General features: G+C 36.6%; 1 protein-coding gene, 2 long non-coding RNA genes and 1 pseudogene across 3 annotated transcripts; all 4 read left to right on the top strand.

Moving 5' to 3' along the window:
• Window positions 7–856, top strand: LOC110267393. The gene is made up of 2 exons (XR_002354950.1): window positions 7–292; window positions 364–856. It is a non-coding gene; the product is annotated as an uncharacterized LOC110267393 (long non-coding RNA).
• Window positions 1,199–7,019, top strand: LOC107621311 (annotated as a pseudogene).
• Window positions 9,234–9,552, top strand: LOC110268403. The gene is made up of 2 exons (XR_002356518.1): window positions 9,234–9,387; window positions 9,424–9,552. It is a non-coding gene; the product is annotated as an uncharacterized LOC110268403 (long non-coding RNA).
• Window positions 15,325–18,145, top strand: LOC107626527 (exopolygalacturonase-like). Its single transcript, XM_016329429.2, has 4 exons — window positions 15,325–15,459; window positions 15,952–16,263; window positions 17,201–17,722; window positions 17,830–18,145. The coding sequence occupies exons 1-4, from the start codon at window positions 15,325–15,327 to the stop codon at window positions 18,058–18,060; spliced, it is 1,200 nt and encodes a 399-aa protein (XP_016184915.1). The 3' UTR covers window positions 18,061–18,145.

Here is an 18,223-nt window from a genome sequence, read left to right as displayed (position 1 = left end):
GTGTCTTTTCGAGTTTTCGTTCCTTTCTTACTTTCATTCGTTCCTCCACCGCCGCTGAGCTCAGTGACCCACTGCCGCCGTCCGTGGCCATTCGAGGAGTCTCTCTTCGTACTGTCGGCGTTATCCAAGTCGAACCCCCGTTCTCTGTCTTCTTCCTCGCTCGCCGCCCATCCTCCATCAGATTCGTCCTGCTCGCGATCGTCCTGTTGCCGTCGCCGTCGCCTCGTCGCCCTCTCGCTGCTCCCTCCTCGCCATTTTGGCTGTCGTCCCTTATCTTCTCCTCTGATTTTAGGTAACTCTGTTTCACACTCTCCGAGCTCATTCTGTCTTCGCCATTCATCTTTTTTCCAACTAATTTTGAAGATTCTGAGCTGAGTCTCTGTTCTGAGTTTGAAATTGGATTATTTATTTGATTTGTTGAATGTTAAACCAAACCTGTGTCGTCGTCGTCCTAGAAAGCTGTGTCGCCGTCCTAGGAAGCTGTGTCGCCGTTGTGTGGAAGCTCTGTGGCCGTCGTCGTCTCCTCTATTGGAGCGCTCTCTCTATAAATGCTTTGTAAAAATAGGTCAATCTCTAATGAATCATAGCCGAGTATATGTGCTTCATTTGGTTTTGTCTGCTGCTTTTAAATGAATGCTGGACAGAGCAAACCCTTGTACTCCACTTAGAAATGGTTGGTTCTATGGTTTCATGCATAGACACATCGGATTCAGTTGGAAGTAGGCTATTTTTATGCTTTAGAGTGAAGATACTACTATGTACTTGGATTCAGTTGTCCTTTGTAGTTTGTGGTTTGAAGTGTTTGATTTGATGTTATGAATGCTGTGATAATCAGTAATCCTGTTGTAGCTTCAAATTGATGTTTGATTACCGGTTCCGTTCTGATAACTATGCTTTGGTGAGTGTAAGACCCATAAATATTTAAAAATTATTAATAAATTATTATGATGTATTATATTTATTTAAGACTACATTTTAGATATTTTTGTATAAAAATTGAGTAAACTCTTATTTATTATTTAGAGTTCTTATAACTGAAAGATGGATACTTTACATTTAATTTGGTTTTTAATTATTATTTTATCTTTTCATTTATTTTATAAAATTATATTATTACCCCTATCTTTATTAAAATTTCCTAATCTACCCCAAACCCTAACTAAATAACACCCCACAGTCACATGTGACACTCACTCTCTCACCCCCCTCACTCACGGTTACCCCACCCACACAATCAGCACACACACACAAACAATACACTCATTCACTAACACACACAGAGTTCAGTGAAAGAAAGAAGAAAAGAAAGAAAGGAGAGTGAGGGTTGCGAGAGAAGGGGGAGGATCCGAGAGAGGGAGAACGCCGGGAAAGGGGGGAGCTGTCCGCGCCGCCAGACCGCTTCCAGCCCGCGCCGCCACTGCGCCATGTCCTGCCGTCAAGCTTGCCTCGCCGTTCGTCCTCGTGCCGCCGTGCTCCTTGCCACCATAGTCGAGGCCACCGCGTGTCACTGTCGCTTGTGGGAGCCAAAGAGAGACACTATCGAGAAGCCGCATCTCGTAGCCGCTGTCGAAGAAATCACCGCCACCGAACCCCAGCCGCGCCGTCACCGTCAAACGAGGCAAAGAGGAAGAAAGTAACGTCGTTGCCGTCACTGGAAGGGAGCTCGACCATCCTTACCGCAGGAGCTTGTCGCCGGAAGAGAGGAGATAACGACGGTGGAAGTTACCACCGCTGTTCTGCCTCACCGAACAGCGCTAGAAAACCGCTGCTGCAGTCGCTGGAGGACGTCCCTACAGCTGCCATACCCTAGCCCACTCCAGTTTGGGTTCCGACTGTGGTTCGTTTATGCTGAGTCTTGTTCTTCTAAGTGTCGGAGCTGCTGCCGTTGCTTCGTCTCCATGTTTCTCCTTTATTCCAGTAAGCATATCTTTTCCAAAACCTTCACCGCTAGTGTATGTCTGCTCTGTTATGAATTTGATAAAGATTCTGAGATGTTGGTAACGTAGGATCGAGTTCCGGTTGTTGCGTGTCGCGCTTAGAGTTTCGGTTGCTGCTACTGATAGTGGATAAAGCTGAGGTTGCAGCTGCAGCTGTCGCTGGTCGAGGAAAAATGGGTTGATGCGTTTTGATTTTGAGAGTTTCGACGAGTTGAGGTAGGGGTTTTTCTTAAAATCTATTTTACATTACAGAGTTGTGATAAATAGATATTGATGCAAAAAGATATATTTCTGTGATTATATTTGTCTTGTAGATGTGATGGTTTGTTGGACTGGATTATTGGGTGCTTGATTGCTTGACTGAAGTACGGTTGTTGATAAGAAGTGGATTTGAAAAGTTATTTACTTGATTATTAGGAAAAATGGTTTTTTTTGGTTTGAAGTTAAAGCGGTTTGATTTTGAGTCGGTCTGATTTTATAAATGATTTAATACTTGAGTTGGTTTGACTTTAAAAAGAGTTTTATTATTGGAATTGGTCTGGTTTTAAAATATTTGATACTGGAATTGGTTGAATTTTGGAAAGTGATTGAGATTTGGAAATGGTTTGAGAAATGTTTGGATGGGACCCGAAAAGGGTGGCAGTATCTGAGATGTTGCCAAAATTTTATAAAATTAGAAGTTTCATTGAAAGTAGTTATTTTAAAAAGGTTTTAAGTATTATATGATTTAAAACTATCTCATTTATCAAAGGAAGAGTTATGTTTTGGATTGAGAATTATTAGTGAACGGAATGGAAAGAAGGATGATTGAGAATTTTCTCTGAAATATGGTTTTTGAATGAATTTGGAAATGAGATTTGGATTAATGAATGATTATGAATGTTGAGAATGTTGAGATATGATCTTTGAATTATTCATATGGCTTATGAATTTGAAATATCTGAGATACGAAGTTCCCTGGATTAAGTGCCGTGGCTTGCCACCACGTGTACCAGGTTGAAAACTCGATACTCTGTTGACCCTACGACGTAAGTGTGACCAGGCACTATATAAATTTCCGGGAATGTTTACCCCCATTGAGCAATATTGATTATTTGAGAAAAACTATGCATAGACTCTTGGGGATGCACGTCGGGGGACAGTCTAAGGACAATTCATACTTGTCGGGTTGGCTGGATAACCGACAGATGAGCCTCATCAGCCATAGGACAGGCATGCATCATATGCATTTGTATGCTTTGCTTGAGTTTGAACTTGTTTTGGTTTGCCTAATTGCTAAACTGTTCTTAACTGCTACTTGAACTATTTGCTGTAACTGCTACATACTTGTGCTTTCCTTGTCTGTCTTGCCTGTGTTTGTCCTGGCGTGCTAATTTGAGAATGAATTTTGGTGCTGAATTAATGATTGTGTTGTTTGATTGTATGGTTGGTTTCTGATTGAGATTTTCTTTTAAGAAAGGAAAAGTTTCAGATTTCTGAAAGAATAAACATTGTTTCTTTGAAAAGGTTTTGAACGATTACCTATTGGTTTTTAAAAGATTCATAAGGCAATGATAATCACTGAGCTTGAAAATAGTTTTCTTATAAAATATCTTTTTATGACAACTTTGAAATTCCGTGGTGAGACTGTGTGGTTAGGTTCTCACCCCCTACAGCTTTACCTTTTCAGAAACCGGATGAAGAAGCATTAAGAAGAATTATACTGTGTTTGGTTTATATGTTGTTGTATCAATTAGATTATTTTCTTCCCTCGTTTTTGTTATTACAAGTTTGCAAGAGGGATATGATTTGTATGTTTTATATGTATATTATATTGAATTATTATGTAAGGAGTCTTGTATATGAATCTATGCCTGCTTGTATTTTTCTTAAGATAAAGTTTTTATTTCTGGTTTTCAAAAAAATCAGCGATATAGTGTCAAGTCACAGGCTCCTATTTTAGTATTTAGTATGTAAAGTAGTCGTAATACTTCTTTCTATCAGAGTAGCGCAGCCGGAAGCGTGACTTCTGATAGTGAGGGTGTTACAGTGAGCTTTCTTATTCAGATGGACAAAATAAATAAAATGGACATGCAATATGAGCTTCTCAACAAAAAAATCCATCAGGAGTGTAGGTCACTATCTGCAACGATGGAGCAACTGCAAGCAATGGATATGACCTTTGATCATTTCAAATTAAAATTCCTAACTAATGGTATATGAATTGTATTGATTTTCTTATATTGGAGTCTATGAAATTTATTTAACTTGGTTAATGGGATTAATTCACATGAATATGTAGGAACATGAGGATCTGGGCCTTTTTTTTTCATCCATGGATAGCTCATGGTTTTAAAATAGTGGGCGTGAGAGAGCGAGGGTGTAAGAGTGGGTATTTAAGGGAGTGAGTGAGGGTGAGGGAGGGCATTGAGAAATTGGAATCCCTCTGCCAATGTTATTTTCTCTTATTTCCATGATGTGATACACTAAGTTGGGAGAGCTCACTGTTCCATTGGTGTTTTTTCTCAGTTATCTTGATACTGGTTGTTAAAGTACTTGTATATCGTTGAAGTGCTTTGGGCTTCTTGGTAGCATTTCCTAATTTTATTTTCATTGTCCTTGTAGATCAAACTGTGGGAAGCATTTCTAGCTGGTATGAAGTTGATAAGAAGAAATGGACAGAAGCAATTAGCAATTTACAGGAGAAAGTAAAGGTAAGTTATGAAAATCTAGGAAACATTTATATTTAAGAGAGATTATTTTTATCATGATCAGAATTGCATTCTAAGTGTACATGCACCTAATTTGCCCTGCAGTTGATGAAGAGTGATTATTGTCAACTTTCTCTTGAAGCGCATGAATGCGTTGATTCAATCCCAGAATTAAATAAGATGGTATTTGCAATTCAGGAATTGGGTATGCTTGAGTAATACACTTGTTCTCTTTATTCAAGAGTTGAGTTGCACTTAACTTTTTTGGTTTTGAAATATTACAAAAATACTTAAGGGACTAAACTTTTTGCAGTTAAGCAGTGTGAAGATCTCAAAGTGAAGTACAATGAAGAGATGACAGAGAAAAAAGCTCTTCAGTGAACTTCAAGAGTCTAAAGGTACATCTTACATGTTCTATAAGCAAAAGTTGTTTTGATTTGAAGAGTATTCTAAGCCAAAGGCACTAACGCATTTCTGTTAAGAATATCAGGGAACATTAGGGTTTTCTGCCGTTGCCGTCCCTTAAATAAGGACGAGATCTCCGCTGGCTGTACTACAGTTTTGGATTTTGGTGCAGCAAAGGATGGAATTTTGACAACTAGTATGCCAAAAAAACAATACAGATTTGACAGAGTTTATACACCAAAAGATGATCAAGGTATACATATAAAGCTTTATTTTATTAGTACTATTTTATATATTTTATTTTATTGTGCAAGATCTGGAATTCGGTGGTTCGTAAATGGACAGTGTTGCTTTGTTTCTACAGTTGATGTTTTTGCTGATGCCTCATCAATGGTAACATCTGTGTTGGACGGCTACAATGTATGCATATTTGCTTATGGGCCAACAGGAGCAGGAAAGACATTTACCATGGAGGGAACAGAGCTGAATAGAGGAGTAAATTATAGGACTCTTGAGCTCTTGTTCGACCTGAGAAAAAAAGGAGTGATACATTTTCTTATGACATATCTGTTAGTGTACTTGAGGTTTATAATGAACAAATCAGAGACCTATTGGCTACAGGATCAACAACAAAAAGGTAAATTAACTGCTCTATAATAATGCTGTGCAAGTATGATAAACTGCCATAACATTGATAACTGTTTCTCCTGAATTGGTGTTCAGGTTGGAGATAAAACAAGGCTCTAAAGGATCTCATTACATTCCTGGTGTCGTAGAAGCTAAAGTTGAAAATGTTAAGGAGGCCTGGGATGTACTGCAAGCTGGATGCAAAGCTAGAGCAGTGGAAAGTAATACTGTTAATAAGCATAGTAGTAGATCTCACTGGTACCAAGCTTTTGCATTCTATAAGAAGTTCTCTAGTATATATGTCTTCTCTTCATCAAAATGAAATTTCTTCTTTGAATACTTGTAATGATTGCTTGTTTCTTACTTCCTTTTCCAGCATACTTTGTATAATGGTAATGGCTAAAAATTTGCTGAATGGTGAGTGTACCAAGAGTAAGCTTCGGCTTGTGGATTTGGCGGGTAGTGAGAGACTTGCAAAGACAGATGTGCAAGGGGAGCGGCTTAAGGAAACACAAAATATCAACCTATCTCTTTCGGCTCTTGGCACTGTTATATCTGCTTTAGCAGCGAAGAGTAGGCACATTCCCTATAGGTATAACACCATTATCCTTACCTTTCACTATTCTTAATAAATATTTAGTGATATTTTCTTCTGGGAGTTTCAGGAACTCAAAATTGACACATTTACTTGAAGACTCTTTAGGTATGTCTACTTCTTTTCATTTTGTTTTTTATGTGCATATGAGAACACCCAGCTTCTTCAGGCATATATTGATAATGCTCTTCCCTAACATATTTAGGGGGTGACTCTAAAACTTTGATGTTCCAGCAAATCAGTCCATCGGACAAGGACTTAGATGAAACCCTTAGCTCACTTAATTTCGCAACTAGAGTGAGGGGTGTTGTGTTAGGTTCCGGTAAGATGCAAGTTGACACAAGTGAACTTCAAAAGACAAAAGCAATGGTAAGTTCTGGTGTAATACCTCAAAAATAATTTATTATTTCATGGTTATATGCAGATAATGTTTTCTTTCTTGCTTTTACACTTTGGTATAGCTTGAAGAACTTGAAGGTCAGATTGAGTTGAAGACATCTATGCAAAACCAGTCAGAAAAACAAATTTCTCAGTTGTCGGAGAAATTGAAAATAAAAGAAGAAACCTGCAGAAAGCAGAAAGAAAAAGGTATTTTTCCTACAAATTTAGTTTCTGTTGAATATATGTTACACTGGAATTTATTGTCACTTATTACTCAGCATTCTCTCCCGGGTATGTAAGGATTTTTATGTTCATTATTCAGATGAAGGAGCTCGAGAAAAAGCTTAAAGAGCAGTAACAGAGCTCAGCTATGCTTCGTCAGCAGGTAACTTTTTATGTTCTTGCATGAATTGTACTTTTGCAAATTGTTATATTATATAACACGAACTTTATTTTGTTGCAGATGAAGGAACAAGAGTGGCAAAGAAAGGCCACAGCCGACGCGGCCCAGGAGCTTGACATGCTCTGGGCCCGCTCAAAGGCTGTGGTCATGGATGCCACGAACAACTGCTCCTCTTTACAGCAGAAGTTCCTGGACCTCGCATCGGAGGTATTAGCCATGCAACTCTCTATCTCCGAAGTCAACCAGTCAATTACAATTGGTGAGAAGAGTTCGGATTCCCCTTGTCAAAGGGATCTGAATCCAGTGGAGCTAGTGACTCCAGTGGAGCTAGTGATGGGCAATCTTTTGCAACTGCAGAAGCTAGCTTCTCAACTCCTGTTCGAGTGCTGCAAGCTACTACCCAAGGCAGGGCAGTTACATCTAGAGAAAAAGGACGAGGACGAGGACCAGGAAGACCTCCAGAGCCACTAGGTATTTACAATCCGCTAGTTCGCTTTGGAGGTCTTCCTGGTCCTCGTCCTCGTCCTTTTCCTCTAGATGTAACTGCCCAAGCTAGCTTCTGCAGTTGCAAAAGATTGCCCATCACTAGCTCCACTGGAGTCACTAGCTCCACTGAATTCAGATCCCTTTGACAAGGGGAATCCGAACTCTTCTCACCAATTGCAATTGACTGGTTGACTTCGGAGATAGAGAGTTGCATGGCGAATATCTCCGATGCGAGGTCCAGGAACTTCTGCTGTAAAGAGGAGCAGTTGTTCGTGGCATCCATGACCACAGCCTTTGAGCGGGTCCAGAGCATGTCAAGCTCCTGGGCCGCGTCGACTGTGGCCTTTCTTTGCCACTCTTGTTCCTTCATCTGCAACAAAATAAAGTCCGTGTTATATAATATAACAATTTGCAAAAGTACAATTCATGCAAGAACATAAAAAGTTACCTGCTGACGAAGCATAGCTGAGCTCTGTTCCTGCTCTTTTTTTTCTCGAGCTCCTTCATCTGAATAATGAACATAAAAATCGTTACATACCCGGGAGAGAGAATGCTGAGTAATAAGTGACAATAAATTCCAGTGTAACATATATTCAACAGAAACTAAATTTGTAGGAAAAATACATTTTCTTCCTGCTTTTTGCAGGTTTCTTCTTTTTTTACAAATTTCTCCGACAACTGAGAAATTTGTTTTTTTGACTGGTTTTGCATGGATGTCTTCAACTCAATCTGACTTTCAAGTTCTTCAAGCTATACCAAAGTGTAAAAGCAAGAAAGAAAACATTATCGCATATAACCATGAAATAATAAATTATTTTTGATGTTAAGACTTGTTATATGTATTTAATTCTTTTTATTCAAAAAATTGCAAATCTAAACCGATCCAAACCGCTTGTAATTGGATCGGATTTTAAAAAAATGGTTCATCCAATTCAAACCGCACCGCACATAAATTAAGCGTTCGGATCGGATGACTTTTTCTCTTAAAACCGAACCAAACCGCACCGCACCCATCTATACATGCCAACTCGTCAGAAAACATATACTTGTATCACTACATATTCAAAGATTTCTTACCCTCTTTTATGGTGATGAGTAGTATCATGTTCGGGATTGTTTGTCTCTAAAAGAATGTACTATGTGGATTGTCCCTTGTGAACTTTTATGTTGTATATTTTCGTAAACTCAACAAAGGAAATTATTGGATCGTAAGACGCACAAGAAATACAAGGGAATTAAAAAATAAATTATGTTGTTAAGGCCTAAGGGGAACATTTTATTTGAACCCTGTTTAATAAAAAGTTCATCTGGTTCTTGAGGTTAAAGAAAACTTGTGCGCATCAAGCCATGAATATTTTGGTACTGTTACATACTAATAAAAAGGAATGCATCTCATATCAGATAATCACACAGTCCAAACTCCAAGTCATTCCTAATGACTCTCTCCAAGCTTTAATTTATAGCATAAATTGCACTTAACAAGTGAAACATTAAGAATCTGAAAAATTAATCAATTAGCTCCAGTTGATAAAACTAAACAGCTATGGTTAAAGCGCGAATGTATCAAATTAACACCAAAACCATAGGATATGTTAGTATGTCACATGCAAATCAAATCTGATAAATCGGAGGAAAATTAACGGGAAAAAAAAAAGAACAGATGAATCTGGAAAACAAAGCACTAAGAAAGAAGGAGAGTTTTGGAGAGAGAAATTGAGAAGTATTAAAGATAACCTGAGGGAAATTAGAGCTCTGAGCCCAAACACTGCCGTCTTGGCCGACGATTGCGGCGGAGGAGAGGTGGTTGCCTTCAATTTCGCAGAGAAGGTGGTCATCGACGTAGGTTTGCCACGACGGCAAGCGGTGATCCGACGGCGAGAGTAGAGACGACGGCGAGAGTAGAGACGACGGCAAGCGGTGATCCGACGGCGAACTGCTCCAAGCCACGAACAGAGAAGCCAGCGAGGATGGGGACGACGTGCCGAGCTACCTGGGTTCCGGACAGGGGAAGAGGAAGAAGCGGAAGCGCTGAGAACCTGGAGACAGCGGCTACAAAAAACCTAGGGCTAAGATTTTGTCGATTTAGTTTGGGTCTTTAACTGCTTTTCTTTAGAGGAGCAAGAATGATCAAGACTCAAAAGAATTGGAGAAGACGAAGAACAATTTTTAATTTTTTGTTTTTTTAATATGTTTTTTTTTTTGTTGTTTCAATTATTTGAAATTATAAAATTAGGATTAATTGAATTCTAAAATTTGATTAATTTAAAAGGGTATTTTTGTCTAATCAAATAAAGAAAGAATGTTTAAATTTTTTTATAAAATTAAATAAATAAATATTTTTTATTTTTATTTAATTAAAAGGGTATTTTAGTAAAAGTTGTGATATACTATATATTTAAAAAAGAAAAAATTAAATGCTGACATGGAAAATAAATTCCACATGTTTTATTGTTATTTGTTCATATTTTAAAAGTATCGGTACGTATGAATTTATTATGGTACCGTAGCAATCACCTAAAATCTATATTCATATATATGATACAGAAAATTCATCTTTAATTTAATTTAAATTTGTCAAAAATGGTATTTTTTTTTGTAACTGAAATAAATTAAACAAAGAAAAACAAAACAAATAAAACAAGGAACTGCCTAAATAGAGGGACAGTCTCGTTCAAGACTACTCTTAAACTCCTCCCAAGGTGAAAGTAGCTCCACATGCGAAAGTTGTAACTTCATCGCCATCTTTGCCATAGTATCTGCCACCGTATTTGCATCTCTCATAATCAAACGAAAGTCAACCCGCCAATTCTAATGCATGATATCTCTTATTTTGAGCACCAGTGGATCAATAAACCCAAAAGCATCTTGAGTAACAAGATTAAATGCTTCCACACAATCCGTCTCACAAATAATGTCTCGTTGACCCACATCCCAAGCTAAGGCCAAGTTTCATGGGGATTAAAGATGTCATTATTCCTTGCTCGCCATATCCACCAAAGTCCCGAAAAGAACTTGAACGGATGCTCTCTGCTATGATACAAGAACCAGTTCTTCAAATCCAAAGGATGACAAGAAATATCCAACCTATGCCAGACAAGCTGAGCTTTTGGACAATCCCGAATACAATGTAAAACCGATTCCTGGCTAGAAAGACATCTTGGACACCTATCCGGTGACGACATCCCTCTTCTAAAGCGAAAACTTGCAGTAGGAAGAGCCTCCTTAAGACACAACCAAGCCAAAAACTTATGCTTTTCCGGAACAAGCTGACGCCAAAGCCAAAGCCAATTCTCCCGCTCCTCCCAACCAAACAGCTGCTTACACAACCACAAGTAATCATTGCGTGAGTCATAGACTTTGGCAGCAGACCCACTCCAATACCAACCCACTTTCGGACCTGCTTGTTCATCTGGATTGTAAGAGAGAATATTATCTTTCAGATTTTGAGATAAAGGAGAATAAAGAGTATCCAAATGCCACCTACCAACCGACCAAATATCCTGTATCCGGAGATTCGAATCAGAAATATGAACATAATCCATCTCATTAGATAACCGTCCTTCTCTCCTCCAGCTAGAAAACCAAAAATTCTGGTTCAAATCTCCAATACACCAAGCAAACTCATCCTTCAACACTTCCCAAGCCTTGCAAAGACACCTCCAAATGGGAGAGTCCTTGTTCTTAGGATAACTAAAATAGTCATATAGAGATGATCGATATTTGGCATCCAACAATTGGACCCATAGCTTGTTTGCCTGCTGGAAAAAAGTCCAAACTAGCTTTCCAAGAAGAGCAATATTTACACAATAAGGATCTCTAATCCCCAAACCTCCATATTTTTTTAGAGTAACCAGTACCTTCCAACTAACAAGATTCAATCCTCTTCCATCAACTTGTCCTTTCCAAAGAAAATTCCTCATCATAGACTCCAATTTACTAATGATTCCTTTGGGAAAAATAGAGACCTGCATCTGGTACGTGGGAATAGCAGCAGCAACAGAATTAACCAAGCAGAGCCTACCAGCCCGATTGAGTAAACTTCCTTTCCAGTCTGCTAGCTTACTCCGAATCTTATCCAGGACACCATTGAAAGCTGAACGAGTCACCCTAGAATGGCTAAGGGTAACTCCAAGATACTTGCCCAAGTCCTGGACAAATCTGATAGAGGATACCCCAGTGAAAACCTCTTTCCTTGTTGCAGAGACATTCTTGGAGCAAAGCGCTTTAGACTTCTCGACATTAATCTTCATCCTTTATTATGCTTCCTTCGCGCAAGAGTTTGAATATGAAAAAATCTTGTATTCCTATCCCCGAACCTTACCCACTGCTCTCTGGACTTTTGGAACCATAGGAGCTCTTCTTGCAATAGAGTATTATTATAATCATCAAGCAACTGTTGCTCTTTCTGACGCAAATAAATACTATCCACCACTTCCAAACGCTTTTGTAAATAATTAATCTGCTGCTCTAATTCACATTTCTTAACAAAAATGTTACCAAATACCTTCGAGTTAAACTCTAGTAAATTCTTCTGTACTTCCGAAAGCTTGCCATGAATTCCTCTATTACCAGACCACCATGATTGGTTCACAATATCCCTATACCCAGGATGAGTAGCCCAAGCAGCAACAAATCGGAAAGGTCGATTCCCTTTAGGCTGAGGACGACCTTTACAACGCACCAGAATAGGGCAATGATCAGACTGAAGCCTATTTAAAACTTCTGCATAAGCCTCTGGAAAGCTAGATAACCAACTACTATTTATACAGACTCGATCAAGCTTTTTTGCCACGTCAACATAATTTTTCACCCTCCTGTACCAAGAAAACCGCCTCCCAATAGTCTTCAAATCAAATAAACCACTATCCCCTAATGAAGTAGCAAACATGTCGGCTCTTTGATGAGAAAATTGACAGCCCTTAGATTCATGAGAAAATTTGACTTCATTAAAATCACCAAGAACAATCCAAGGTCCTTGAAAAACCATGGATTGTGCAACAAGATAATCCCAAAGGAGAACCCTTTTATTAAATTGAGGACTGCCATAAATACCACTACACCTCCAAATTAAATTATCAAAGTGAACCTCAACAGTAACACCATGATCAAAAGCATCAATGAACTTACAACAAACACCCTTCATAGAGGATAAAAACCAAATACCTCCCTTATGCCCTTCTGCTTCTACTATACCAACAGAGTGATATCCCAACCTTTCCCAAAATAATTTTAAATGCTGAAAAGGGGAGTGAGTTTCAACCACAATAAAGAAAACAGGTCTAAATTTCCTAACAAGTTCCTTACAATGCACCCGGGCTAACTTATTAGAAGCACCCCTAATATTCCAAACAATCATATTTAAACTATCCATAAATAATAGGGACAGAATAAATAAGAACATAAACTCTAAACAGAATCACCAACCTCAATAGGTGATTTGTCCTGCGGTATTGGCATACTCTGATCCTCAATAATTGCCACCTTTGGACCTCCTGACATTGCACCTGCCATGCTTCCATCTACTAAGGTTTCCTCCGTTGTGCCACCATTTTTATCAACTGGCGAGTTCTGCAAGGAGGAAGGCCGAGGACGCTTCCGTAGAGAAATTCCACGACGTGCAGGAGTTCTGCGCGATGGAGATGGCGCAATTTCATGTTTTTCTCGCTTCCCCATCCTAATGCCAATTGATTTGCCTCCATCACCATGCAAATTGGGCCTTGGAACCCTTCTCGAACCAAACTTGTGCTGCTTTCCATCTTGGTCCTTCAAACCTGATGACTGGCCCATTGTGAATTTTCCCTTACGCAGCACTTGTTGCCAGCCCTCTCCATCATCTATGCATGCCTCATTAACATGACTATCAGGCACGTGAGGAGCCAATGATTCCGTAACTACATCCTTCCCTTTAACAACTCCTAATTTCTCACCCAAATCACGAGCTTCTGATTTAGCCTCTTGTTGAATCTCATGATTGTTGTGTGGCACTAATGTCGGGGCTTCATTATTTTTTCCATCACCAAAGGAATTTTCGTTTCCTTCCAAGGACTCCTTCTCCATGCACAACAATTTATCATGCCCATACCGTGCACAAGTAGCACAAATCAACTGTAAACTCTCGTACTCCACTTCATAAGTCACACCCTCCACTATAATATGTTTGATTACAGGCAACTCAAGATTAATTTGAACACAAGCTCGGACATATTTTCCTCTTTCTGCAAGCTTAGTAGCCAAATCTACTTTCACCGGAATTCCTATTGCAGAAGCAATTCGCAGCATTGCTTGTTCCTGGTAGCACCAAATTGGAAGTCCCGAGACTCGAATCCATACCAGCGTTGATCCAAAGAATTTTTTGCATGGCCTAAAATCCACATCCCATGACTTTACTGCAACATAGTGACCATCTATCAACCACGGGCCACCAAGAATGACTTTCTCACGATCCGCAGCAATATCAAATTTAACCAAAAAATATCCAAACCCCACATCCAACAAATCAAACCCTCCTTTGATGCGCCATACTATCCGAAACTTATGCATGAGAGCCGTGTAGCCATATGGCATGGCCATCTTCCTCACCGTGTTTCACCCTCAACCGCTCGCCCCCGCTCTCTCCTTCTCTCATTCTCCTTGAGTACGTCAGAGATGAAGTGAGATTTGATGATGAATAGAAAGGCAGATTTGGATCGGGATAAGGAGACATGATTTTGTGCGTGTATATATATTAGAGTTTCTTAAAATCACGGTTAGGACTTAAGGTTAAGGAGACAACAATAAAAATGAATAATATTATATAATTAATAAATATTATCATTTTAAACCAACAATAATTTATATTTGTATTTTTTAAAATTCATATATATAAGTTAATAAATAAATTTATTAAAAATAATTTAATATTTATACTTATCAAATGATGAACAAAATTATTAACCACTGCTAATTCCAAAAGTTTATCAATAAAAATTATTTTATTTATCCGATGCCTTCAATCTCTTGATAACTGAAAAAAGTTTATTTTTCTAATTTGATCTTTTGTGGATACTTTTGATCAGATAGTGAGGTTTGACTTCATCAGCAATGGTAAAATCCAAGGTTTGAAATCAATTAACCATAAAATTTTTAACATTTTATCTCTTGACACTTGTTTTTATGTAATTATCAGTAATATTTATTTATTATTATATACTGTATCCTCAATTACTTGAATTTGAATCACTCATTGACCACAAAGTCAATATAATGAATATATATTGTGAAATTAAAACTTATTTGAATCACTCATGGATATATTTGAAGGGAAGGCATGCAAACTTATGAATAAAATCAGTATATTATTCTTTGAATCTAAGAGAAAGAGAGATGAATTTTTATTTTATTTTATTTTACTCGTTTAAATTTCTTTAGTACGGTATAATTGATAAAATTTTGAATACGAAAATATTATGAAAAAAGAAAAAGATAAGCTAAAGTAGTCAACAGTAATAATAAAAACAAAGATAATATCGTATATAACATATTAATCATATTGCATGATTATTAAATAATTTGAAGGTAACTACCATAAAAGAAAAAAAATAAATATGTTTTGTTAATAAAAAAGAAAAAACAAATTCAAACTATCCTAATTTTTTAAAATTTTAAAATAAAAAATACAAATAGTTGACTTGAGTTGACTTATATTGTATTTGGTTCCGACTTTTTCTAAAACTATTCCCTTAATTAGCATTAAAAGAATCAAATCCTCAATTAATTATATATATGCAAACTCTAACTATTCACACACACACCCCCAAAAAAATGGAGGATATGATAAGATGGATGCTTCTCATATTATTCTCACTTATTTTTATTGCAGAAGCACGTCTCGAAAGCAAGATTTTCAATGTTAAAAGCTATGGAGCAGTTGCTAATGGCAACACTGATAATAGTGTGGTAATTAAGAAACCATTTGTTCACTTCTTCCTCCCTTAGCTTTTATTTTATTTGTTCTTGATCTCTTATATATTATCTCCTTTATTCCAATATTCTAAAGTTAAAAAAAAAAATTGGTTTTTGGGTATACACATATTAGTCTTATTTTATTTTGTTTAGGTTGTATAATTTTTAGAGAAATGATCATATCTTTGGCACAAAAATCAATTGTGTAGTAAACTTCACAGTGAAATTAATAGTTGAGAGCCGTTGAATGTTTTGAATGATTTGACTAAATTTTCATAACTTAACGTAAAGTTGACTGTACCTGAGTTTTCACTACAGTCATTATCCTGTTTATTCAAAAATCAATCTCTTTTAAAAAAATTAAAAAAAAAACTAAAATATGACTATTATATGCCACCTCTTATATATTGAAAAAGTATAAAAATGTTATTCTATTATTTTCAACTATATTTGTTCTAATATCTATTTATTTATATACATATGTAGGCATTTTTGAAAGCATGGAATGATGCATGCAATTGGAATGGAAAGGCACAAGTTTTTATTCCAAAAGGAACATATATGCTGAATTCAATTGTGTTCAAAGGGCCATGCAAGGCTTTGAGGATGGGTTTTGTGATCAAAGGGATTTTGAAGGCACCACCATATCCATCTTTATTCAACACTGATAAATGGATAGGTTTTTTGTATGTTAACAAACTCACATTGAGTGGTGGTGGCACATTGGATGGTCAAGGAGCTTCTTCATGGCCTCACCATAATTGCAACAAGGATCCACATTGCCCAACTCTTCCTATAGTATGTATATAACTTTTTTTTTAATTATTATTATTATTATTCTTAATATTTTATTTCTGTCACCTTTCAATGTATTTACTAAGTTTAATTTGATTCATTCATATATCTTGCTTAGATAGGAAAACATCATAAGTATTCATCATTCTTTTGATTTGGCTTTTAATGTGAGTTTATGACAATTATAGTTTCCGGCTTTAATTTGTTGAACACATAATACATTAATTAATTAGTAATTACTGTTCACTAAGGAATAATTTGTGGAACAGAAAAAAAAAAAGTGAATTCTTCTCATTTAATATTTTATGACATTTTTGGATGGAAACAATCATATCTTTTTTTGCTTAAAAGAGAAAATTCTCTTTCCCACCCAATAAGTAGTGTTTAGTATTATGTTCATATATGATACAGAAAATTCATCTTTGATTTAATTTAAATTTGTTAAAATGGTATTTGATCATGATTTTGTGTCTGTGTATATATTAGGGTTTCTTAAAATCACAGTGACGACTTAAGATTAAAGAGATAAATATAAAAATGAACAATGTTATATAAACAATAAATATTATTATTTTAATTTGGATCAATATTTGATCAGCAATAATTTATGTCTATATTTACAGGAAAATACATAAAAAATATATAATTTATACTTATATTTATCAGAATTTGCACGTATAAATTAGTAAATATATTTGTTGAAAATAATTTAGTATTTATACTTGTTAAATAATGGCCAAAATTACTAACGGATAGCCTCCAAGAATTTCTCAATAAAAATGATTTTATTTATCTGATGCCTTCAATATCTTGATAAGTGAAAAAGTTTATTTTTTCTAATTGATCTTTTTCAAACCGGTTTATGAAATTGTTGTTAGCAAAATGTTATATTTTATAATGATAATGACATTGTACTTCTCTTTTCACTTTTGTGGATCAGACAGTGAGGTTTGACTTCATCAACAATGGTAAAATCCATGACTTGAAATCAATTAACCCTAAAGGTGGACACTTTATGATATTTGGAAGTGAAAATGTGAAATTGGAAAGGCTAAAGATATCAGCACCTGGGGATAGCCCTAACACTGATGGCATCAAAATTGGTGAATCCAATAATATAAACATCACAAGTGCTACTATAGCCACTGGTGATGATTGCATTGCTATGATTTCTGGTGCTAAGAACATTACCATCTTTGGTGTTCATTGTGGCCCTGGCCATGGAATTAGTGTTGGAAGCCTTGGAAAAAATGATGGAGAAAAAGATGTTCAAAACATTGTTGTGAAGAATTGCACATTTAATGGTACTAGTAATGGCCTTAGAATCAAAACTTGGGCTGCTTCTTTGAGTAAACCTCTTAGGGCTTCTAATTTTCTCTTTCAAGACATTTTCATGGATAAAGTTTTTAGTCCTATTATCATTGATCAAGCTTATTGTCCAAGTCATGGTTGTAGCAATCAGGTTAGTACCTCTTAACATCTTTTCTTTTTTGTTTTTGTTTACATTGAAAAATTATCATCATATTGTTGCTAAAACTGAGCCTAAGATTTTATTTTTGTCTTTTTAAGGTGGCTTCAAGTGTTCAAATCAGTGATGTGACATACAAGAACATTAAAGGAAGTGGAAGTTCTGAGATTGGAGTAGAATTGAATTGCAGCAAAAGGAAGCCATGCCAGAACATAACAAGGGTGGACATAAATTTGTGGCCTTATGGTGGCAAAGGACAACTCAAGTCTTTGTCTTCTTTTGTCAATGGTGCTTGTTATGGCCAACAGATTCCCCCATCTTGTGTTGGTTAAAAAAATAATAATAATAATTGCACTGATTAACTTTGGTTTTTCTTCCTTGTTATGTTGATGTAAACATTTATTCTTGGTTCTTGAATAGAAAGTGTACCAGTTACAATTGGCTCGTTTGTTTAAATTTTTTACAACAGAAAGTTATTTTTTAACATGAGAGATT

Source organism: Arachis ipaensis, chromosome B02 (genome assembly GCF_000816755.2).
Source record: "Arachis ipaensis cultivar K30076 chromosome B02, Araip1.1, whole genome shotgun sequence".
Taxonomy (NCBI): Eukaryota; Viridiplantae; Streptophyta; class Magnoliopsida; order Fabales; family Fabaceae; genus Arachis; species Arachis ipaensis.
Note: the sequence above shows the minus strand (reverse complement) of the source record. Positions and strands in the feature narration are given on the sequence as shown.

Bases quoted from the DNA above. Each gene is read 5' to 3' on its own strand.
- LOC107626527 (XM_016329429.2), top strand. From the start codon at position 15,325: ATGGAGGATATGATAAGATGGATGCTTCTCATATTATTCTCACTTATT. The intron at 16,264-17,200 runs GTATGTATATAA...TTTGTGGATCAG, and splicing joins ATTGCCCAACTCTTCCTATA to ACAGTGAGGTTTGACTTCAT. The intron at 17,723-17,829 runs GTTAGTACCTCT...TGTCTTTTTAAG, and splicing joins GTCATGGTTGTAGCAATCAG to GTGGCTTCAAGTGTTCAAAT.